Below are 25,000 nucleotides of genomic sequence, written 5' to 3' on the forward strand. Positions count from 1 at the left end.
GGTATCTATGGTTAAGGGCTACATTATGGTAACTATGGTAACAGCTACATTATGGTAATAATGGTTAACGGCTACATTATGGTAACTATGGTAATGGCTACATTATGGTAACTATGGAAAGGGCTACATTATGGTATCTATGGAAAGGGCTGCATTATGGTAACTATGGTTAAGGTTTACATTATGGTAACTATAGTAACAGCTACATTATGGTAACTATGGTAAGGGCTACATTATGGTAACTATGGTAAGGGCTACATTATGGTAACTATGGTTAACGGCTACATTATCGTAACTATGGTAAGGGCTACATTATGGTAACTATGGTAAGGGCTACATTATCGTAACTATGGTAAGGGCTACATTATGGTAACTATGGTAAGGGCTACATTATGGTAACTATGGTAATGGCTACATTATGGTAACTATGGAAAGGGCTACATTCTGGTATCTATGGTTAAGGGCTACATTATGGTAACTATGGTAACAGCTACATTATGGTAATAATGGTTAACGGCTACATTACATTAACTATGGTAATGGCTACATTATGGTAACTATGGAAAGGGCTACATTATGGTATCTATGGAAAGGGCTGCATTATGGTAACTATGGTTAAGGTTTACATTATGGTAACTATAGTAACAGCTACATTATGGTAACTATGGTAAGGGCTACATTATGGTAACTATGGTAAGGGCTACATTATGGTAACTATGGTTAACGGCTACATTATCGTAACTATGGTAAGGGCTACATTATGGTAACTATGGTAAGGGCTACATTATGGTAACTATGGTAAGGGCTACATTATGGTATCTATGGAAAGGGCTGCATTATGGTAACTATGGTAACAGCTACATTATGGTAACTATGGTAAGGGCTACATTATGGTAACTATGGTAATGGCTACATTATGGTAACTATGGTAAGGGCTACATTATGGTAACTATGGTAACAGCTACATTCTGGTAACTATGGTAAGGGCTACATTATGGTAACTATGGTTAATGGCTACATTATCGTAACTATGGTAAGGGCTACATTATGGTAACTATGGTAAGGGCTACATTATGGTAACTATGGTAACAGCTACATTATGGTAACTATGGTAAGGGCTACATTATGGTAACTATGGTTAATGGCTATATTATGGTAACTATGGTAACGGCTACATTATGGTAACTATGGTTAAGGGCTACATTATGGAAACTATGGTGACAGCTACATTATGGTAACTATGGTAAGGGCTACATTATGGTAACTATGGTAAGGGCAATATTATGGTAACTATGGTAACGGCTACATTATGGCACCTATGGTTAAGGGCTACATTATGGTAACTATGGTAACAGCTACATTATGGTAACTATGGTAAGGGCTACATTATGGTAACTATGGAAAGGGCTACATTCTGGTATCTATGGTTAAGGGCTACATTATGGTAACTATGGTAACAGCTACATTATGGTAATAATGGTTAACGGCTACATTATGGTAACTATGGTAATGGCTACATTATGGTAACTATGGAAAGGGCTACATTATGGTATCTATGGAAAGGGCTGCATTATGGTAACTATGGTTAAGGTTTACATTATGGTAACTATAGTAACAGCTACATTATGGTAACTATGGTAAGGGCTACATTATGGTAACTATGGTAAGGGCTACATTATGGTAACTATGGTTAACGGCTACATTATCGTAACTATGGTAAGGGCTACATTATGGTAACTATGGTAAGGGCTACATTATCGTAACTATGGTAAGGGCTACATTATGGTAACTATGGTAAGGGCTACATTATGGTAACTATGGTAATGGCTACATTATGGTAACTATGGAAAGGGCTACATTCTGGTATCTATGGTTAAGGGCTACATTATGGTAACTATGGTAACAGCTACATTATGGTAATAATGGTTAACGGCTACATTACATTAACTATGGTAATGGCTACATTATGGTAACTATGGAAAGGGCTACATTATGGTATCTATGGAAAGGGCTGCATTATGGTAACTATGGTTAAGGTTTACATTATGGTAACTATAGTAACAGCTACATTATGGTAACTATGGTAAGGGCTACATTATGGTAACTATGGTAAGGGCTACATTATGGTAACTATGGTTAACGGCTACATTATCGTAACTATGGTAAGGGCTACATTATGGTAACTATGGTAAGGGCTACATTATGGTAACTATGGTAATGGCTACATTATGGTAACGATGGAAAGGGCTGCATTATGGTAACTATGGTTAACGGCTACATTATGGTAACTATGGTAATGGCTACATTATGGTAACTATGGTAATGGCTACATTATGGTAACTATGGTAAGGGCTACATTATGGTAACTATGGTAACAGCTACATTCTGGTAACTATGGTAAGGGCTACATTATGGTAACTATGGTTAATGGCTAGTAACTATGGTAAGGGCTACATTATGGTAACTATGGTAACTCCATTATGGTAACTATGGTAACAGCTACATTATGGTAACTATGGTAAGGGCTACATTATGGTAACTATGGTAATGGCTACATTATGGTAACGATGGAAAGGGCTGCATTATGGTAACTATGGTTAACGGCTACATTATGGTAACTATGGTAATGGCTACATTATGGTAACTATGGAAAGGGCTGCATTATGGTAACTATGGTAAGGGGTACATTATGGTAACTATGGTTAAGGGCTACATTATGGTAACTATTGTAAAGGCTACATTATGGTAACTATGGTAAGGGCTACATTATGGTAACTATGGTTAACAGCTACATTATGGTAATAATGGTTAATGGCTACATTATGGTAACTATGGTAATGGCTACATTATGGTAACTATGGAAAGGGCTACATTATGGTATCTATGGAAAGGGCTGCATTATGGTAACTATGGTAACAGCTACATTATGGTAACTATGGTAAGGGCTACATTATGGTAACTATGGTAATGGCTACATTATGGTAACTATGGTAAGGGCTACATTATGGTAACTATGGTTAAGGGCTGCATTATGGTAACTATGGTTAAGGGCTACATTATGGTAACTATGGTTAAGGGCTGCATTATGGTAACTATGGTAAGGGCTACATTATGGTAACTATGGTGAGGGCAGAATTATGGTGATTGAATAAAGGTATATTTTAATCAAAGGACATAGAGAGACATGAAAAGGAATCGACAACAGGCTTGTAGCTGTGCTAGTGAGAGTCCCCAGGGAGGAAACATACCCTTCTGTAGGTTGTGTTTCTTTGGAATAACATGCTCTCTCTCTCTCTCTTGCTCTCTCTCTCTCTCTCTCTCTCTCTCTCTCTCTCTCTCTCTCTCTCTCTCTCTCTCTCTCTCTCTCTCTCTCTCTGAGTTTTAACAGCTTTATTGGCATGGGAAACATATGTTAACATTGCCATAGCAAGTGAAGTAGATAATAAACAAAAGTGAAATAAATAAAATAATACAAAATGAACAGTAAACACTCACAAAAGCTCCAAAAGAATAAAGACATTCCAAATGTCATATAATGTATATATATAGTGTTGTAGTTAAAGTAGAAAAGGGAAAATAGATAAACATGGGTTGTATTTACAATGGTGTGTGTTCGTTACTGGTTGCCATTTTCTTGTGGCAACAGGTCACACATCTTGCTGCTGTGATGTCACACTGTGGTATTTAACCCAATAGATATGTGAATTTATCAAAATGGTTCCCACCTCATATTGTCTCTCTCTCTCTCTCCTCCAGGACGGTGAGTAAGAGGGGGACGTGACTGAAGGACAGACTGATGATGGTTTGGTCTGTGTGGTCGTCTCATACAACTTGTATCGTCTTATCCAATCCCTGCCAAGGAATGTTATCTTCTTGACCAATCCCTGTCCAGGACAGTTATCCTCTTGACCAATCACTGTCCAGGACTGTTATCCTCTCGACCAATACATTTTGAGGAGTTTTATCCTGGTATAAATCACAGAGGTGAGGCATCCTCTAATGGACTCACTGTTATCCCCTTCTTCATGGCCATGACCTTCTACCTCTGAATCACACACACACACACACACACACACACACACAAAAACGCACGCACGCACGCACACACACACACACACACACACACACACACACACACACACACACACACACACACACACACACACACACACACACACACACATAAACACACGCACGCACACACAAACACAAACACACACACACATAAACACACGTACGCAGGCACACACACGCACACGCGCCCGCATACACACACACATACGATTACACGTACAGCACCGAGGCAGAACTGAGCAATTTCCACTAGATGGGCCAGCTATATCATAAACATTCCTGAAAACACAAATGTGCTTATTGGTCTTCATTTCAAAGGTTATGTTTAGGCATCAGGGTTAGTTAGCAGTGAAGTCAAGGTTAGGGTTACTTTTAAAATTGTATGATTTTGTGGTTGTGCCAGCTGGTGACAAACTCTGCAGAGATTCATGACAATAAATGCCAGCCTGCCACAAATACACAAATAAATGACACAAATATGGGAATGTATGTTTTTGATTGGCTGAAAACCGCCCACTGTATAGAGGAAAATCTGAAATGGAGGAACATAGGATTTTTTAGTGATTTTTTAGTGAATGTGACGGACTGAACAATTGGACTAAAGGAGTTACTGTATATTTTCTTCAACCGAGGATTTGGATTCCAGTCTACCGTTGGATTCTACAGTCTACCATTGGATTCCACAGTCTACCGTTGGATTCCACAGTCTACCGTTGGATTCCACAGTCTACCATTGGATTCCACAGTCTACGGTTGGATTCCACAGTCTACCATTGGATTCCACAGTCTACCGTTGGATTCTACAGTCTACCGTTGGATTCTACAGTCTACCGTTGGATTCCACAGTCTACCGTTGGATTCTACAGTCTACCGTTGGATTCCACAGTCTACCGTTGGATTCCACAGTCTACCATTGGATTCCACAGTCTACCGTTGGATTCTACAGTCTACCGTTGGATTCTACAGGATTTGTAAATTCAGTTGCATTCAATTATTTTGACTTGATAGGCTGGCATTCAGTGAATTCAGACCCACTGTAGAGGAAGAGGAAGCATCTTTGTCTTGTTTTTTTGTGCAGCGGCCTCTGTAGTCGTGGCTGTGGCTTCTGCTACGCGTGGGAATAATACTGTGGGTTCAGGAACAGGAGATCCAGAGGCTCTGAGAGTTTATCTGTGATCCAGTCATCAACGCTCCCACCATCACAAAAACAACTCTATAGAGAGACAGACAGAGTTTATTTCACTTACTTTGCCAATGTATATTTCCCATGCCAATAAAGCCCCATTGAATTGAATAGAGAGAGAGAGAGAGAGAGAGAGAGAGAGAGAGAGAGAGAGAGAGAGAGAGATATCCAGGTGTGTTCTCTTCCCTCGCTCTCTGCAGTACTGGACATCCTCGTCGTGATATTCTATAGACACCCAAATATTCTAGTCATTAACGACTGGATGAAGCCCACAGCCAACTAGCAGTCCTGTCCAATCCGCCAGTCCAATAGTTGCTTGCGTTGCATTTAGTGGTTAATTGGTGGAAGAGAGGAGCATAGCTGGTGGCAGGACAGAGAGGTGCTTCTCTAGCCTGGCAGCATCCCTGGGTGCATAGCAGCCTCCCTGGGTGCATAGCAGCCTCCCTGGGTGTATAGCAGCCTCCCTGGAAGCATAGCAGCCTCCCTGGGTGCATAGCAGCTTCCCTGGAAACATAGCAGCTTCCCTGGAAACATAGCAGCCTCCCTGGGTGCAAAGCAGCTTCCCTGGGTGCATAGCAGCCTCCCTGGGTGCATAGCAGCTTCCCTGGGTGCATAGCAGCCTCCCTGGGTGCATAGCAGCTTCCCTGGACACATAACAGCCTCCCTGGGTGCATAGCATCCTCCCTGGGTGCATAGCAGCCTCACTGAAAGCATAGCAGCCTCCCTGGGTGCATAGCAGCCTCCCTGGAAATCCCTGGATAGCAGCCTCCCTGGGTGTATAGTAGCCTCCCTGGGTGCATAGCAGCTTCCCTGGGTGTATAGCAGCCTCCCTGGGTGCATAGCAGCTTCCCTGGGTGCATAGCAGCCACCCTGGGTGCATAGCAGCTACCCTGGTAACATAGCAGCCTCCCTGGAAACATAGCAGCCTCCCTGGGTGCATAGCAGCCTCCCTGGGTGCATAGCAGCCTCACTGAAAGCATAGCAGCCTTCCTGGGTGCATAGCAGCCTCCCTGGAAATATAGCAGCCTCCCTGGGTGCATAGCAGCCTCCCTGGAAATATAGCAGCCTCCCTGGGTGCATAGCAGCCTCCCTGGGTGCATAGCAGCCTCCCTGGAAATATAGCAGCCTCCCTGGGTGCATAGCAACATCCCTGGGTGCATAGCAGCCTCCCTGGGTGCCTAGCAGCCTCCCTGGAAATATAGCAGCCTCCCTGGGTGCATAGCAACCTCACTGAAAGCATAGCAGCCTCCCTGGGTGCATAGCAGCCTCCTGGGTGCATAGCAGCCTCCCTGGAAATATAGCAGCCTCCCTGGGTGTATAGCAGCCTCCCTGGGTGCATAGCAGCTTCCCTGGGTGTATAGCAGCCTCCCTGGGTGCATAGCAGCTTCCCTGGGTGCATAGCAGCCACCCTGGGTGCATAGCAGCTTCCCTGGAAACATAGCAGCCTCCCTGGGTGCATAGCAGCCTCCCTGGGTGCATAGCAGCCTCACTGAAAGCATAGCAGCCTCCCTGGGTGCATAGCAGCCTCCCTGGAAATATAGCAGCCTCCCTGGGTGCATAGCAACCTCCCTGGGTGCATAGCAGCCTCCCTGGGTGCATAGCAGCCTCCCTGGAAGCATAGCAGACTCCCTGGGTGCATAGCAGCCTCCCTGGGTGCATAGCAGCCTATCTGGGTGCATAGCAGCCTCCCTGGGTGCATAGCAGCCTCCCTGGGTGCATGGCAGCCTCCCTGGGTGCATAGCAGCCTCCCGGGGTGCATAGCAGCCTCCCTGGGTGCATAGCAGCCTCCCTGGGTGGGTGAAGAGGAGAGGAGCAGTGTTAGTAGAAGATCCTTGTTCTCAGGACGATAGCTCAGAGCGTCTTGATTGGTAGGCTTAAAGAGGATCCTTCTTCTGTGGTGGTCTCATGGTGACATTATACCTGAATCGGATGCCTGTCTGTGTGGGTCTAGCTGGGGAGCTCCCTGACTACGGAGCCTTGCTGGGGCTCAGATAGAGCTGGAGAGAAGGGTGAGTAAACTCTGGGACTGGGGCTGCATGAGGTTGTCAGCTCTCTGGACTGTATTGCTACTACTAACCCTCATCTTTCATGTAGACCAGCTACAATTAAATCCATTTAGATTTGTTAAAAAGTTAGACTGTTCCAACATTGGTGGGCATTTTAATTTGGAACTGTATACGAACAGTACACAAAGAAAGAACAGACATGTCAATGTAGTATATAATGTTCAACGCGGACAACATTGTCAATAAATCAATGCATAATGACGCCCTTTGAATTCACATAACAACTCAATGTGATAATGAGATTTACCCAATAATGTTGTATATTAACCTTCTGTTCATTGGTGTATTACACCCACCAGCAGCCCCCGTTAAAGCCCTGGAGGTCACCCTCATAGAAATAGGAATTAGAATACTAGAAGGGACAGGAACCTTCTTATGATGGGATAAAAGGTCAGACATTTTGGTCCGGGAGTTGGTCGACCATGATTTGCCAGTGCTGTGATAAGATACTTTGTAAAACAATGAATGTGAAGAATATCCCTACATTGTATGTTTGTTAGATAGCTAGCCAGTTAGTTTTATTAAAGGGGTGATCCCATGCATTTTCAAATTAACTGCCAATATGCCAACATTCCATTCAAAGAATCAATACACTGGCTCTAATCTGTAGATAGACTTAGACAAGTTGTAAACACAACGAGTGCGAATATTGTATCATATACTGGCTCCTGAGTGGTGCAGCCAATAAAGGCACATCTCAGTGCCTTTTCATCTCAGTGCTAGATGCGTCACTACAGACCCTGGTTCGATCCCTGACTGGCTCAGCGTTTGGCCGGGATAGGCACATCATTGTAAATGAGAATTTGTTCTTTAACTGACTTGCCTAGTAAATATTGTATCAGAATAATAACACTCTCAGCTTTATAATATTACATGTTTTACATTTATGGTATGTTTACATACACTACATGACCAAAAGTATCTGTACAAAATGCTTGTCGAATATCTCAGTCCTAAATCTATAACAGTCTCCATGTTTCTGGGAAGGCTTTCCACTAGATGTTGGAACATTGCTGCAGGGACTTGCTTCCATTCAGCCACAAGAGCATTAGTGAGATCGGGCACTGATGTTAGTTCCTGTTCATCCCAAAGGTGTTCGATAAGGTTAAGGTCAGGGCTCTGTGCAGGCCAGTCAAGTTCTTCCACACCGATCTCGACAAATCATTTCTGTTTGGACCTTGCTTTGTGCACGGGGGCATTGTCATGCTTAAACAGGAAAGGGCCTTCACGAAACTGTTGCCACAAAGTCGGAACCACAGAATTGTCTAAATTGTCATTGTATGTTGTAGCGTTAAGATTTCCCTCCACTGGAACTAAGGGGCCTGAACCATGAAAAACAGCCCCAGACCATTATTCCTCCTCCACGAAACGTTACAGTTGGCATTATGCATTCGGACAGGTAGCGTCCTCCTGGCATCCGCCAAACCCAGATTCGTCCGTCGGACTGCCAGATGGTGAAACGTGATTCATCACTCCAGAGAATTAGCTTCCACTGCCACAGAGTCTAATGGCGGCGAGCTTTATATCACTCCAGCCGACACTTGGTAAGGCGCATGGTGATCTAGGCTTGTGTGTGGCTCCTCGGCCATGGAAACCCATTTCATGAAGCTCCCGATGAACAGTTCTTGAGCTGACGTTGCTTCCAGAGGCAGTTTGGAACTCGGTAAAGAATGCTCTAACCGAGGACAATTTTTATGTGCTAGGCACTTCAGCACTCAGCGGTCCCATTCTGAGCTTGTATGGCCTACCACTTCGCAGCTGAGCCGTTGTTGCTCCTAGACGTTTCCACTTCACGATGACAGCACTTACAGTTGACCTGGGCAGCTCTAGCAGGGCAAAAAAAATTGACAAACTACTTGTTGGAATGGTGGCATCCTATGACAGTGCCACGTTGAAAGTCACTAAGCTCTTCAGTAAGGCCATTCTACTGCCAATTTTTGTCTATGGAGATTGCATGGCTGTGCGCTCGATTGTATACACCTGTCAGCAACGTGTGTGGCTGAAATAGCCGAAGTCACTAATCTGAAGGGGTGTCCACAAACTTTTGTATAAAGTGTATATTTTAGAGGCCATTTTTACAGAAAATTGGTATAAAACCTTACATTTTTTTAATTTAAAATTTGTCATTCAGCAGATGCTCTTATCCAGAGCGACTTAGTTAGTGTATTCATCTTAAGATATCTAGATGGGACAACCATATATTACAGATATGAAAGTACATTTTCTTCAATAAAGTAGCTGTCAGTCAGAGCTAAAAGGGGGAGAGGCAGTCAGTTATTTAAATTATTTTTATATTTATGATTACATGACTATTTTATGTTGACAATAATTATATTACATATAATTATCAGACTGCCGTAAGCCACTGCTGTTGCTATTACCACTTCCCCTGCTGCTGCTATTGTGAAGTCTCTGAAAATAAATGAGCTTTTTCTGCCTGGTGCTCCAGGCTTTATCTTTCAGAACCTGAAGTCGGATTGAGCCTGAAGCAGCAGAAAAAACTTGTTTGAAGGAAAATCACTATTATGTCCACATCCTTCAAATTTCACCCTATTCCCTGTGTAGTGCATTACCCCATAGGGGGGTCATAATCTAGACGGCCTTGACATCAGTAGAATAGACTGTAGTTGCTTGCCAATGTGGTCCTCTGTAGCTCAGTTGGAAGAGCACGGGTCCTCTGTAGCTCAGTTGGTAGAGCACGGGTCATCTGTAGCTCAGTTGGTAGAGCACGGGTCCTCTGTAGCTCAGTTGGTAGAGCACGGATCCTCTGTAGCTCAGTTGGTAGAGCACAGGTCCTCTGTAGCTCAGTTGGTAGAGCATGGTCCTCTGTAGCTCAGTTGGTAGAGCATGGTCCTCTGTTGGTAGAGCATGGTCCTCTGTAGCTCAGTTGGTAGAGCATGGTCCTCTGTAGCTCAGTTGGTAGAGCATGGTCCTCTGTGGTAGCTCCTCTGTAGCTCAGTTGGTAGAGCATGGTCCTCTGTAGCTCAGTTGGTAGAGCATGGTCCTCTGTAGCTCAGTTGGTAGAGCATGGTCCTCTGTAGCTCAGTTTGTAGAGCATGGTCCTCTGTAGCTCAGTTGGTAGAGCATGGTCCTCTGTAGCTCAGTTGGTAGAGCATGGTCCTCTGTAGCTCAGTTGGTAGAGGTTGGTATGGTCCTCTGTAGCTCAGTTGGTAGAGCATGGTCCTCTGTAGTTCAGTTGGTAGAGCATGGTCCTCTGTAGCTCAGTTGGTAGAGCACCTCTGGGTTGGTCCTCTGTAGCTCAGTTGGTAGAGCATGGTCCTCTGTCAGCTGGTAGAGCAGTTGGTAGTAGAGCATGGAGCATGGTCCTCTGTAGCTCAGTTGGTAGAGCATGGTCCTCTGTAGCTCAGTTGGTAGAGCATGGTCCTCTGTAGCTCAGTTGGTAGAGCATGGTCCTCTGTAGCTCAGTTGGTAGAGCACGGGTCCTCTGTAGCGCAGCTGGTAGAGCATGGTCCTCTGTAGCTTAGTTGGTAGAGCACAGGTCCTCTGTAGCTCAGTTGGTAGAGCACGGGTCCTCTGTAGCTCAGTTGGTAGAGCATGGTCCTCTGTAGCTCAGTTGGTAGAGCATGGTCCTCTGTAGCTCAGTTGGTAGAGCATGGTCCTCTGTAGCTCAGTTGGTAGAGCATGGGTCCTCTATAGCTCAGTTGGTAGAGCATGGTCCTCTGTAGCTCAGTTGGTAGAGCATGGTCCTCTGTAGCTCAGTTGGTAGAGCATGGGTCCTCTGTAGCTCAGTTGGTAGAGCATGGTCCTCTGTAGCTCAGTTGGTAGAGCATGGTCCTCTGTAGCTCAGTTGGTAGAGCATGGGTCCTCTGTAGCTCAGTTGGTAGAGCATGGCCCTCTGTATCTCAGTTGGAAGAGCATGGTCCTCTGTAGCTCAGTTGGTAGAGCATGGTCCTCTGTAGCTCAGTTGGTAGAGCATGGTCCTCTGTAGCTCAGTTGGTAGAGCATGGTCCTCTGTAGCTCAGTTGGTAGAGCATGGGTCCTCTGTAGCTCAGTTGGTAGAGCATGGTCCTCTGTAGCTCAGTTGGTAGAGCACGGGTCCTCTGTAGCTCAGTTGGTAGAGCATGGTCCTCTGTAGCTCAGTTGGTAGAGCATGGTCCTCTGTAGCTCAGTTGGTAGAGCATGGTCCTCTGTAGCTCAGTTGGTAGAGCATGGTCCTCTGTAGCTCAGTTGGTAGAGCATGGTCCTCTGTAGCTCAGTTGGTAGAGCATGGTCCTCTGTAGCTCAGTTGGTAGAGCATGGTCCTCTGTAGCTCAGTTGGTAGAGCATGCTCCTCTGTAGCTCAGTTGGTAGAGCATGGTCCTCTGTAGCTCAGTTGGTAGAGCATGGTCCTCTGTAGCTCAGTTGGTAGAGCATGGTCCTCTGTAGCTCAGTTGGTAGAGCACGGGTCCTCTGTAGCTCAGTTGGTAGAGCACGGGTCCTCTGTAGCTCAGTTGGTAGAGCACGGGTCCTCTGTAGCTCAGTTGGTAGAGCACAGGTCCTCTCTGTAGCTCAGTTGGTAGCGCACGGGTCCTCTGTAGCTCAGTTGGTAGAGCATGGTCCTCTGTAGCTCAGTTGGTAGAGCATGGTCCTCTGTAGCTCAGTTGGTAGAGCATGGTCCTCTGTAGCTCAGTTGGTAGAGCATGGTCCTCTGTAGCTCAGTTGGTAGAGCATGGGTCATCTGTAGCTCAGTTGGTAGAGCATGGTCCTCTGTAGCTCAGTTGGTAGAGCATGGTCCTCTGTAGCTCAGTTGGTAGAGCATGGAGCATGGTCCTCTGTAGCTCAGTTGGTAGAGCATGGTCCTCTGTAGCTCAGTTGGTAGAGCATGGTCCTCTGTAGCTCAGTTGGTAGAGCATGGTCCTCTGTAGCTCAGTTGGTAGAGCATGGTCCTCTGTAGCTCAGTTGGTAGAGCATGGGTCCTCTATAGCTCAGTTGGTAGAGCATGGTCCTCTGTAGCTCAGTTGGTAGAGCATGGTCCTCTGTAGCTCAGTTGGTAGAGCATGGCCCTCTGTAGCTCAGTTGGTAGAGCACGGTCCTCTGTAGCTCAGTTGGTAGAGCATGGTCCTCTGTAGCTCAGTTGGTAGAGCATGGTCCTCTGTAGCTCAGTTGGTAGAGCATGGTCCTCTGTAGCTCAGTTGGTAGAGCATGGTCCTCTGTAGCTCAGTTGGTCCTCTGTAGCTCAGTTGGTAGAGCATGGTCCTCTGTAGCTCAGTTGGTAGAGCATGGTCCTCTGTAGCTCAGTTGGTAGAGCATGGTCCTCTGTAGCTCAGTTGGTAGAGCATGGTCCTCTGTAGCTCAGTTGGTAGAGCATGGTCCTCTGTAGCTCAGTTGGTAGAGCATGGTCCTCTGTAGCTCAGTTGGTAGAGCATGGTCCTCTGTAGCTCAGTTGGTAGAGCACGGGTCCTCTGTAGCTCAGTTGGTAGAGCACGGGTCGTCTGTAGCTCAGTTGGTAGAGCACGTTGGTCCTCTGTAGCTCAGTTGGTAGAGCACGGGTCCTCTGTAGCTCAGTTGGTAGAGCACGGGTCCTCTGTAGCTCAGTTGGTAGAGCACGGGTCCTCTGTAGCTCAGTTGGTAGAGCATGGTCCTCTGTAGCTCAGTTGGTAGAGCATGGTCCTCTGTAGCTCAGTTGGTAGAGCATGGTCCTCTGTAGCTCAGTTGGTAGAGCATGGGTCCTCTATAGCTCAGTTGGTAGAGCATGGTCCTCTGTAGCTCAGTTGGTAGAGCATGGGTCCTCTGTAGCTCAGTTGGTAGAGCATGGTCCTCTGTAGCTCAGTTGGTAGAGCATGGGTCCTCTGTAGCTCAGTTGGTAGAGCATGGTCCTCTGTATCTCAGTTGGAAGAGCATGGTCCTCTGTAGCTCAGTTGGTAGAGCATGGTCCTCTGTAGCTCAGTTGGTAGAGCATGGTCCTCTGTAGCTCAGTTGGTAGAGCATGGGTCCTCTATAGCTCAGTTGGTAGAGCATGGTCCTCTGTAGCTCAGTTGGTAGAGCATGGTCCTCTGTAGCTCAGTTGGTAGAGCATGGTCCTCTGTAGCTCAGTTGGTAGAGCATGGTCCTCTGTAGCTCAGTTGGTAGAGCACGGGTCCTCTGTAGCTCAGTTGGTAGAGCACGGTCCTCTGTAGCTCAGTTGGTAGAGCATGGTCCTCTGTAGCTCAGTTGGTAGAGCATGGTCCTCTGTAGCTCAGTTGGTAGAGCATGGTCCTCTGTAGCTCAGTTGGTAGAGCACGGGTCCTCTGTAGCTCAGTTGGTAGAGGGTCATGGCTCAGTCATGGTAGCTCAGTTGGTAGAGCATGGTCCTCTGTAGCTCAGTTGGTAGAGCATGGTCCTCTGTAGCTCAGTTGGTAGAGCATGGTCCTCTGTAGCTCAGTTGGTAGAGCATGGTCCTCTGTAGCTCAGTTGGTAGAGCATGGTCCTCTGTAGCTCAGTTGGTAGAGCATGGTCCTCTGTAGCTCAGTTGGTAGAGCACGGGTCCTCTGTAGCTCAGTTGGTAGAGCACGGGTCCTCTGTAGCTCAGTTGGTAGAGCACGGGTCCTCTGTAGCTCAGTTGGTAGAGCACGGGTCCTCTGTAGCTCAGTTGGTAGAGCACGGGTCCTCTGTAGCTCAGTTGGTAGAGCATGGTCCTCTGTAGCTCAGTTGGTAGAGCATGGTCCTCTGTATATCAGTTGGTAGAGCATGGTCCTCTGTAGCTCAGTTGGTAGAGCATGGGTCCTCTATAGCTCAGTTGGTAGAGCATGGTCCTCTGTAGCTCAGTTGGTAGAGCATGGGTCCTCTGTAGCTCAGTTGGTAGATCATGGTCCTCTGTAGCTCAGTTGGTAGAGCATGGGTCCTCTGTAGCTCAGTTGGTAGAGCATGGTCCTCTGTATCTCAGTTGGAAGAGCATGGTCCTCTGTAGCTCAGTTGGTAGAGCATGGTCCTCTGTAGCTCAGTTGGTAGAGCATGGTCCTCTGTAGCTCAGTTGGTAGAGCATGGCACTTGCGATGCCTGGACAGTTTATTCTCTTCCCGGGACTTTGTTAAACATATGCGCATGGGCTCCCGAGTGGTATAGCGGTCTAAGGCACTGCATCTCAGTGCTAGAGGTGTCACTACAGACCCTGGTTCGATTCCAGGCTGAATCACCACTGGCTGTGATTGGGAGCCCCATAGGGCGGCACACAATTGGCCCAGCGTCGTCCAGGTTGGGCCGGGGTAGGCCGTCATTGTAAATAAAACTGTGTTCTTAACTGACTTGCCTAGTTAACTAAAGGTTAAATACCACACTGGCCCATGTTGAGTCCAATGCTTCCCACAGTTGTGTCAAGTTGACTGGATGTCCTTTGGGTGGCGGACCATTCTTGATACACACAGGAAACTGTTGAGTGTGAAAAACCCAGCAGCGATGCAGTTCTTGACACAAACTGGTGCTCCTGGCACCAACTACCGTACCCCATTCAAAGCCACCTAAATATTTTGTCTTCAAATCACTCACCCTCCGAACGGCACACATACACAATCCATGTCTCAATTGTCTCAATGCTTAAAAATATATATTTAGAGTCGATTGCCTCACTGGTGCGTCAATCTAATTAACATAATACAAAAATCCACTTTAAGTTGTTTTTGTTGCATTGGATGCATCTCAATCCACCACATCCGTCGATGTTGCGCTTCCGCATCGGTGGACCGAACCCCGACAGAGCTAGAGTGGTGTTGATCACACCGGCAAGACATCCCCCGATATATCGGTCTTCACATCAAAATGTCTACAGTTGTGCCTACCCAAAAAAACAAAGGGTTAAGTATGTTGAAAAAATACAAAACAATATTTCCTGAGCTTCCTTATGTCTTCTAGATATAAGACAGCTACTTGAAAACTTCATTCCTTACGAAGTATTATTTATTTTTTTGCCATTCGTTAATCTATTATTCAATGTGTTTCTCTGGGCTATAGTAGTAAAGGCCAAATTCAATATTTTATCAAATAATAATATATATATATTTTTTTTAATTTATACCTTAAGGGGTCCTAACATTCCAAAACAAACCATAGACCCATAGTACGATCCTCTTAAAACAAATATATATGTCAGCTTAGAGCCTCCGCCTCCCCATACCAATGGCTAACCCGTCTCCTCCCCTTCATCTCCAATTACGAAGTGGATATATCAAGTGACATCAATAAGGGATCTGAACTTTCACCTGGATTGACCTGGTCAGTCTGTCATGGTAAGAGCAGGTGTTCCTAATGTTTTGTATACTCAGTGTATTTCATTATCAATGCTCTGCACAAACTAGAACTATATTCTGCTTTCTGGCATGCTCTCAGCATTTTTGTTTTTTCATTTAAACCCAGAAATTGTTTCCTTATTATTTGATCCTTATTATTTGATTTCACTCATAAAATGATTTATTCATTCTGTGTCATATAATCTGATCTCCCAGTTGCAAGGAAGCAGTGTTTGAGATTCAGATGAGCTTCTGTAAGGTGTACCTTCTAATCAAACCCCTTACTGTCTCCTCCTCTCCTCACAAACACTCCCTCTTTCTTTCTCCTTCTCTATATCCCACTCATTCTCTCCTTCCCCTTTCCTCTCTGTCTCTGTCTCTCTCTCTCTCTCTCCCCCTCTCTCTCTATCCCTCTCTCTCCCCCTCTCCCTCCCCTCTCTCTCTATCCCTCTCTCTCCCCCTCTCTCTCTATCCCTCTCTCCCCCTCTCTCTCCCCCTCTCTCTCTATCCCTCTCTCTCCCCCTCTCCCCCTCTCTACAGGATAATGCATATTCTTCCCCCTCTGGAGAGAGAAGAAGGCACCATGAGCAACGTCACTGTCACCGACAACGCAGCCGAGCCCATCAGCAGAACCAGTGCTCCAGCCACGCCCTACCCATACCCCTACCCCATCTCCTTCCAGGTACACCTACAGTGTATACTGTATGTCTGTCTGAAGTAGGTCATGTGATATGTGCCATATTTACGTGATATCTGGATAGTTTACCGGATTACACAGATTACACCTGGAATAAAATCATGATCTTTGGAGAAATGTTTATTTTAAAAAGCTTTTTAACAGTAATTCCTGTATTGTTGCCAGACAAATTCCTATACGGGACTATAATGTATTCATTCATTCACTCAGGTGTCCCTGACCGGCTTCCTGATGCTGGAGATCGTGCTGGGCCTGAGCTCCAACCTCACTGTGCTGGCCCTGTACTGCATGAAGTCCAACCTGATCTCCTCGGTCTCCAACATCGTCACCATGAACCTTCACGTCCTGGATGTTTTAGTGTGTGTCTGCTGCATCCCACTGACCATGGTGGTGTTGTTATTGTCTCTGGAGGGGGATACAGCCTTGGTTTGTTGCTTCCACGAGGCCTGTGTGTCGTTCGCTAGTGTCGGCACGGCAGCCAACGTGCTCGCCATTACCCTGGACCGGTACGACATCTCTGTGAAACCGGCGAATAGAGTCCTAACGATGGGCCGAGCCCTGGCTCTGCTGGCCACCATTTGGGTGCTGTCGTTCCTCAGTTTCCTGGTGCCTTTCATGGAGGTGGGGTTCTTCGCCCCAGGCCAGTCGGAGCTGAACCAGACTCTAGCGGATGTAGTCACAGTGGCCCACACCAACCAATACTACACAGAGTTAGGACTCTACTATCACCTACTGGTCCAGATCCCCATCTTCTTCTTCACTGCTGTTGTGATGCTCGTCACCTATTCCAAGATCCTCCAGGCGCTCAACATCCGCATTGGGACACGCTTTCACACAGCGTCACAGAAGAAGAAGGCCAGGAGGAAAAAAGGTCCCTCCATGACGGCTATGACGTCACAGGCCACGGACGGGGCCATGGAGCCATCCGAGCCCAGCGGCCGCGCTCTCCCCCCGATGGGCATGCGGACCTCCGTCTCCCTCATCATTGCGTTGAGACGAGCGGTTAAACGCCACCGGGAGCGACGAGAACGCCAGAAACGAGTCTTCAGGATGTCGCTGCTCATTGTGTCGACCTTCCTGCTCTGCTGGACTCCCATAACCGCCCTCAACACGGTCATCTTGACCGTAGGCCCCAGCGACTTCACGGTCAAGCTACGGTTGGGCTTCCTGGTCATGGCATACGGGACGACCATCTTCCATCCGCTTCTCTACGCCTTCACCAGGCAGAAGTTCCAGAAGGTTTGCCCACCCACTTCTGCCACATACACAAACAAAAGCACACACACGCACACACCACAGCCCAGATTACAGCCTGTTGACAATGCTTTCAGTGTGTAGTGTTTAGTGTGTAGTGTGTAGTGTGTAGTGTGTAGTGTGTAGTGTGTTTGTCATGTTTTTATTGTGTATTTGTTTGGTGTAGATATTGTTTATCTATTGCATGGTGCCAATAGATTAATAAATGAATATCTTATTTGATCTTCTGGTATTTTATCTTAATCTTCTGTTATCGTGTCTTATTTTAGCTTGTCTTCTGTTATCTTATCATATCATGTCTTCTATTGTCTATCCTATCTTCAGTTCTTATCTTATCTGTTATCTTATCTTTTATCTTATCTTCTGTTATGTTCTGTTATTTAATCTTATCTTCTGTTGTCTTATCTTCTGTTATCTTATCTTCTGTTATCTTCTGTTATTTAATCTTATCCTCTGTTATCTTATCATCTGTTGTCTTATCTTATCTTATCTTATCTTCTGTTATCTTATCTTCTGTTATCTTATCATCTGTTGTCTTATCTTCTGTTATCGTGTCTTATTTTAGCTTGTCTTCTGTTATCTTATCATATCATGTCTTCTATTGTCTATTGTCTATTGTACTTCCGGCGCCGACAGAGATGGCCGCCTCGCTTCGCGTTCCTAGGAAACTATGCAGTTTTTTGTTTTTTTACGTGTTATTTCTTACACTAGTACCCCAGGTCATCTTAGGTTTCTTTACATACAGCCGAGAAGAACTACTGAATATAAGATCAGCGTCAACTCACCATCAGTACGACCAAGAATGTTTTTCGCGACACGGATCCTGTGTTCTGCCTACAACCAGTGTAACCGAGTGGATCACATGCAGCGACCAAAAAAAAAAACGACTCAGAAAAAGAGGGAAACGAAGCGGTCTTCTGGTCAGACTCCGGAGACGGGCACATTGTGCACCACTCCCTAGCATTCTTCTTGCCAATGTCCAGTCTCTTGACAACAAGGTTGATGAAATCCGAGCAAGGGTAGCATTCCAGAGGGACATCAGAGACTGTAACGTTCTTTGCTTCACGGAAACATGGCTCACTGGAGAGACGCAATCCGAAGCGGTGCAGCCAGTGGGTTTCTCCACGCATCGCGCCGACAGAAACAAACATCTTTCTGGTAAGAAGACGGGCGGGGGCGTATGTCTTATGGCCAACGTGACATGGTGTGATGAAAGAAACATACAGGAACTCAAATCCTTCTGTTCACCTGATTTAGAATTCCTCACAATCAAATGTAGACCGCATTATCTACCAAGAGAATTCTCTTCGATTATAATCACAGCCGTATATATCCCCCAAGCAGACACACCGATGGCTCTGAACGAACTTTATTTAACTCTCTGCAAACTGGAAACGATTTATCCGGAGGCTGCATTCATTGTAGCTGGGGATTTTAACAAGGCTAATCTGAAAACAAGACTCCCTAAATTTTATCAGCATATCGATTGCGCAACCAGGGGTGGAAAGACCCTGGATCATTGTTACTCTAACTTCCGCGACGCATATAAGGCCCTGCCCCGCCCCCCTTTCGGAAAAGCTGACCACGACTCCATTTTGCTGATCCCTGCCTACAGACAGAAACTAAAACAAGAAGCTCCCACGCTGAGGTCTGTCCAACGCTGGTCCGACCAAGCTGACTCCACACTCCAAGACTGCTTCCATCACGTGGACTGGGAGATGTTTCGTATTGCGTCAGACAACAACATTGACGAATACGCTGATACGGTGTGCGAGTTCATTAGAACGTGCGTTGAAGATGTCGTTCCCATAGCAACGATTAAAACATTCCCTAACCAGAAACCGTGGATTGATGGCAGCATTCGTGTGAAACTGAAGGCACGAACCACTGCTTTTAATCAGGGCAAGGTGTCTGGTAACATGACTGAATACAAACAGTGCAGCTATTCCCTCCGCAAGGCTATCAAACAAGCTAAGCGCCAGTACAGAGACAAAGTAGAATCTCAATTCAACGGCTCAGACACAAGAGGTATGTGGCAGGGTCTACAGTCAATCACGGACTACAGGAAGAAACCCAGCCCAGTCACGGACCAGGATGTCTTGCTCCCAGGCAGACTAAATAACTTTTTGCCCGCTTTGAGGACAATACAGTGCCACTGACACGGCCTGCAACGGAAACATGCGGTCTCTCCTTCACCGCAGCCGAAGTGAGTAAGACATTTAAACGTGTTAACCCTCGCAAGGCTGCAGGCCCAGACGGCATCCCCAGCCGCGCCCTCAGAGCATGCGCAGACCAGCTGGCCGGTGTGTTTACGGACATATTCAATCAATCCCTATACCAGTCTGCTGTTCCCACATGCTTCAAGAGGGCCACCATTGTTCCTGTTCCCAAGAAAGCTAAGGTAACTGAGCTAAACGACTACCGCCCGTAGCACTCACATCCGTCATCATGAAGTGCTTTGAGAGACTAGTCAAGGACCATATCACCTCCACCCTACCTGACACCCTTGACCCACTCCAATTTGCTTACCGCCCAAATAGGTCCACAGACGATGCAATCTCAACCACACTGCACACTGCCCTAACCCATCTGGACAAGAGGAATACCTATGTGAGAATGCTGTTCATCGACTACAGCTCGGCATTCAACACCATAGTACCCTCCAAGCTCGTCATCAAGCTCGAGACCCTGGGTCTCGACCCCGCCCTGTGCAACTGGGTACTGGACTTCCTGACGGGCCGCCCCCAGGTGGTGAGGGTAGGCAACAACATCTCCTCCCCGCTGATCCTCAACACTGGGGCCCCACAAGGGTGCGTTCTGAGCCCTCTCCTGTACTCCCTGTTCACCCACGACTGCGTGGCCATGCACGCCTCCAACTCAATCATCAAGTTTGCGGACGACACAACAGTGGTAGGCTTGATCACCAACAACGACGAGACGGCCTACAGGGAGGAGGTGAGGGCCCTCGGAGTGTGGTGTCAGGAAAATAACCTCACACTCAACGTCAACAAAACTAAGGAGATGATTGTGGACTTCAGGAAACAGCAGAGGGAACACCCCCATCCACATCGATGGAACAGTAGTGGAGAGGGTAGCAAGTTTTAAGTTCCTCGGCATACACATCACAGACAAACTGAATTGGTCCACTCACACAGACAGCATCGTGAGGAAGGCGCAGCAGCGCCTCTTCAACCTCAGGAGGCTGAAGAAATTCGGCTTGTCACCAAAAGCACTCACAAACTTCTACAGATGCACAATCGAGAGCATCCTGGCGGGCTGTATCACCGCCTGGTATGGCAACTGCACCGCCCTCAACCGTAAGGCTCTCCAGAGGGTAGTGAGGTCTGCACAACGCATCACCGGGGGCAAACTACCTGCCCTCCAGGACACCTACACCACCCGATGCTACAGGAAGGCCATAAAGATCATCAAGGACATCAACCACCCGAGCCACTGCCTGTTCACCCCGCTGCCATCCAGAAGGCGAGGTCAGTACAGGTGCATCAAAGCTGGGACCGAGAGACTGAAAAACAGCTTCTATCTCAAGGCCATCAGACTGTTAAACAGCCACCACTAACATTGAGTGGCTACTGCCAACACACTGTCAATGACACTGACTCTACTCCAGCCACTTTAATCATGGGAATTGATGGGAAATGATGTAAATATATCACTAGCCACTTTAAACAATGCTACCTTATATAATGTTACTTACCCTACATTGTTCATCTCATATGCATACGTTGATACTGTACTCTATATCATCGACTGCATCCTTATGTAATACATGTATCACTTGCCACTTTAACTATGCCACTTGGTTTACATACTTATCTCATATGTATATACTGTACTCGATATCATCTACTGTATCTTGCCTATGCTGCTCTGTACCATCACTCATTCATATATCCTTATGTACATATTCTTTATCCCCTTACACTGTGTATGACAGTAGTTTTTTTTGGAATTGTTAGTTAGATTACTTGCTCGTTATTACTGCATTGTCGGAACTAGAAGCACAAGCATTTCGCTACACTCGCATTAACATCTGCTAACCATGTGTATGTGACAAATAAAATTTGATTTGATTTGATTTGATTTGATTTGATTTATCCTATCTTCAGTTCTTATCTTATCTGTTATCTTATCTTTTATCTTATCTTCTGTTATGTTCTGTTATTTAATCTTATCTTCTGTTGTCTTATCTTCTGTTATCTTATCTTCTGTTATCTTCTGTTATTTAATCTTATCCTCTGTTATCTTATCATCTGTTGTCTTATCTTATCTTATCTTATCTTCTGTTATCTTATCTTCTGTTATCTTATCATCTGTTGTCTTATCTTCTGTTATCTTATCATCTGCTGTCTTATCTTATCATCTGTTATCTTATCTTCTGTTATCTTATCATATGTTGTCTTATCTTCTGTTACCTTATCTTCTGTTATCTTATCATCTGTTGTCTTATCTTATGTTATCTGATCTTATCTTAAGGTTCTGAAGAGTAAGATGAAGAAGAGGGTGGTGAGCATCATAGAGGCCGACCCGCTGCCCAACAACGCGGTCATACGTAACTCCTGGATTGACCCCAAAAGGAACAAGAAGGTCACCATCAACGAGGACGCCGAGGCCAGGCAAAAATGTCTGCAGTCTTCAGAGGATGCTGTGGAATGACAGTGAATACTTAGCAACCTTGTCCAGAGGTCCGGATCTCAGGGTTTTGTCTGCAGAGGAAAGTCTTGGGCGGGCCGCATCATTTTCTTTTCAGACCGCCTATGTCCAAACGAATAATTTACGGGATGTGAAAACGTTTTCAGTGTAAACTTAAAATAGCTTTAACCAGATATAAAGTATGTTGAAAAGATAATACACCTATATATTCTTTAACTAAGATTTTATTTGACAACTAACAAACACCGAAATAAAAGCTAGACAGTCAGGGAGAATTTAAAGTTCCAAAAAATGATGCATTCAGGAGAATTTTTGTCATGGCATGAGGCCCCCATTTATTTGTTATGACGTTCGAGTCACTCAGATAGCATAAACCAAGGCAGAATGTGTAGAATTGCAAGAAATGAGATTTTATCTCTGTCAAAATGCATAAAATGGCCATGCCCCCCCACCACCATGCCCCCCCCCCCACCATGCCCATCACCTAAATCCCATTTTGATCCAGGAAAGAAAAACTGGATCTCTTGGTGTAATGGCTAAGGTGTTGGGTTGACAGTCGCTGGACCCAGGTTTAAGTCCCGGACAACGAGACCAGACAGAAATGTCTTCAGAGGATCCTGTGGAATGAATCCTAGAATCTAGTCATTCTATATCTGTTGAATGAATTCTAGTCATTCTATTTCTGTTGAATGAATGAACTACTTTAGTGCAAAACAACACAATAAGGAACGTTGACAGTGTGCAATAGATCACCTGACGGGTGTCGAACGGATGGTGGTGATTCAACATGTAGGATTGTCGGAAAACTGAAAAGGAGGGCTGACGTTCTGTGGTCAGAGGAGAAAGGAAGGCCAAACGCTGCTTTCAGCCATTCGTCGGCACGGTCTGTTTTGTCCTCGAGTGCAATCTTTAAAACTCAAAGCAGAGGAGGCTGGTGGTGGGAGAAATTGGAGGACAGGTTCATTGTAATGGCTGACGTTGAAAAAAAATGGAAAGCTATCAAACACATCAAACAAAATGACACCAGCCACCACTGACTCTAAGAAAGGACTAATTATTAGGTTTCATCAGGTTGGGATAAAAACAAGGGAAACACATTCCACAACAGCAATGTAAATATACAGGTAGCTGCCAAGATAAAGGAAACCCCAACATAAAGTGTCTTAAAAATAGGCTGTTGGTCCACCACGAGCCAGAACAGCTTCAATGCTCCTTGGCATAGATTCTACAGGTGTCTGAAACTCCATTGGAAGGATGCAACAGCATTCTTCCACAAGAAATTCCATAGTTCGGTGTCTTGTTGACGGTGGTGGAAAATGAGGCGCCGCTCCAGAATGTTCAGTTGGGTTGAGATCTGGGGACTGAAATGAACACGAGCACGCACACACACACACACATACATACACACACACATACATACACACACACACACACACGCACACACACACACACACACACATACACACACACACACACACATACATATACACACACACACACACACACACACACATACATACACACACACACACACACACACACACACACACACACGCACACACACACACACACACACACACACACACACACACACACACACACACACACACGAACCCTTTAAATCCCTTATGCTCCTTTGAGACCCCTCTTTCAGACAGAGTCACTAAGTCATCACTTCATCCCTGGTGGCCAAAATAACTCTGCATTTTTACACACGACCCTAAGCACGACGGGGTGATAATTGCTTCATTAAATCCGGAACCACACCTGTGTGGAAGAACCTGGTTTCAATATATTTGTATCCCTCATTTCCTCAAGTGGTTCCTTCATTTTGGCAGTTACCTGTATGTGTATCTACTGTAAATGTACAAATACCAGAGGTGGATAAATTATGACTATTTATTGAAAACAAAGTACATTAGAGGGTTCATAGATAAAAGCTGTAGATAATTGCATGGCTTTTGGTAACTGTAGCAATATATATATATTATATTTATATGTGTATGTATATATTTATATGTATATATATATATATATACATAGAGACGTGTACAGTATATAAGGAATACATATTCTATATAGAACAAGTAGGCATTGTATACATTGTATGTTTATAATAAATGTTGTGTTCACTTACTGTTTTTATTTGTATACAGTAAATCCATCATTAATTAGGGAAGCAGAGAATGAGATCTCTTTGACAAGTGAGGCCTGTGTACAAGACAACGGCAAACATCACTAAATACCAATCCGGTGCGTTCAGAAAGTATTCAGACCCCATGACTTAAGTACATATTTTTGTTACGTTACAGCCTTATTATAAAATGGATTCAATCAAATAAAATCCTCATCAATCAACACACAATACCCCATAATGAAAACAGGTTTTTAGGCATTTTTGCTAATTTATTAAAAAAAAATAAAAAACAGAAGTACCTTACATATTTACAATATTCAGACCCTTTGCTATGAGACTCGAAATTGAGCTCAGCTGCATCCTGTTTCCATTGATCATCCTTGAGATGTTTCTACAACTTGACTGAAGTCCACTTGTGGTAAATTCAATTGATTGGACATGATTTGGAAAGGCCTGTCTATATAAAGTTTCACATGTCAGAGAAAAAACCAAGCCATGAGTTCGAAGGAATTGTCCGTAGAGCTCCAAGACAGGATTGTGTCGAGGTACAGATCTGGGGAAGGGTACCAAAACATTTATGCAGCATTGAAGGTCCACAAGAACACAGTGCCCTCCATCATTCTGAAATGGAAGAAGTTTGGAACCACCAAGACTCTTCCTAGAGCTGGTCGCCCGGACAGGGAGGTGACCAAGAACCCGATAGTCACTCTGACAGACTTC

General features: G+C 45.4%; 1 protein-coding gene across 1 annotated transcript; it reads left to right on the forward strand.

Annotated features, from left to right (window-relative positions):
* The first annotated feature begins 6,032 nt into the window (after positions 1-6,032).
* LOC112218932 (G-protein coupled receptor 22-like) lies at positions 6,033-23,531 on the forward strand. Its single transcript, XM_024380175.2, has 4 exons — positions 6,033-7,266; positions 16,062-16,203; positions 16,429-17,457; positions 21,967-23,531. The coding sequence occupies exons 2-4, from the start codon at positions 16,066-16,068 to the stop codon at positions 22,144-22,146; spliced, it is 1,347 nt and encodes a 448-aa protein (XP_024235943.1). The 5' UTR covers positions 6,033-7,266; positions 16,062-16,065; the 3' UTR covers positions 22,147-23,531.
* The last annotated feature ends 1,469 nt before the right edge of the window (positions 23,532-25,000 follow it).

Source organism: Oncorhynchus tshawytscha, linkage group LG19, assembly GCF_018296145.1.
Source record: "Oncorhynchus tshawytscha isolate Ot180627B linkage group LG19, Otsh_v2.0, whole genome shotgun sequence".
Taxonomy (NCBI): Eukaryota; Metazoa; Chordata; class Actinopteri; order Salmoniformes; family Salmonidae; genus Oncorhynchus; species Oncorhynchus tshawytscha.

Excerpts from the sequence above, each read along its gene's own strand:
- LOC112218932 (XM_024380175.2), top strand. The coding sequence starts at position 16,066 with ATGCATATTCTTCCCCCTCTGGAGAGAGAAGAAGGCACCATGAGCAAC. Across the intron at positions 16,204-16,428 it reads CCTACCCCATCTCCTTCCAG|GTGTCCCTGACCGGCTTCCT; the intron begins GTACACCTACAG and ends TCATTCACTCAG. Across the intron at positions 17,458-21,966 it reads CCAGGCAGAAGTTCCAGAAG|GTTCTGAAGAGTAAGATGAA; the intron begins GTTTGCCCACCC and ends TCTTATCTTAAG.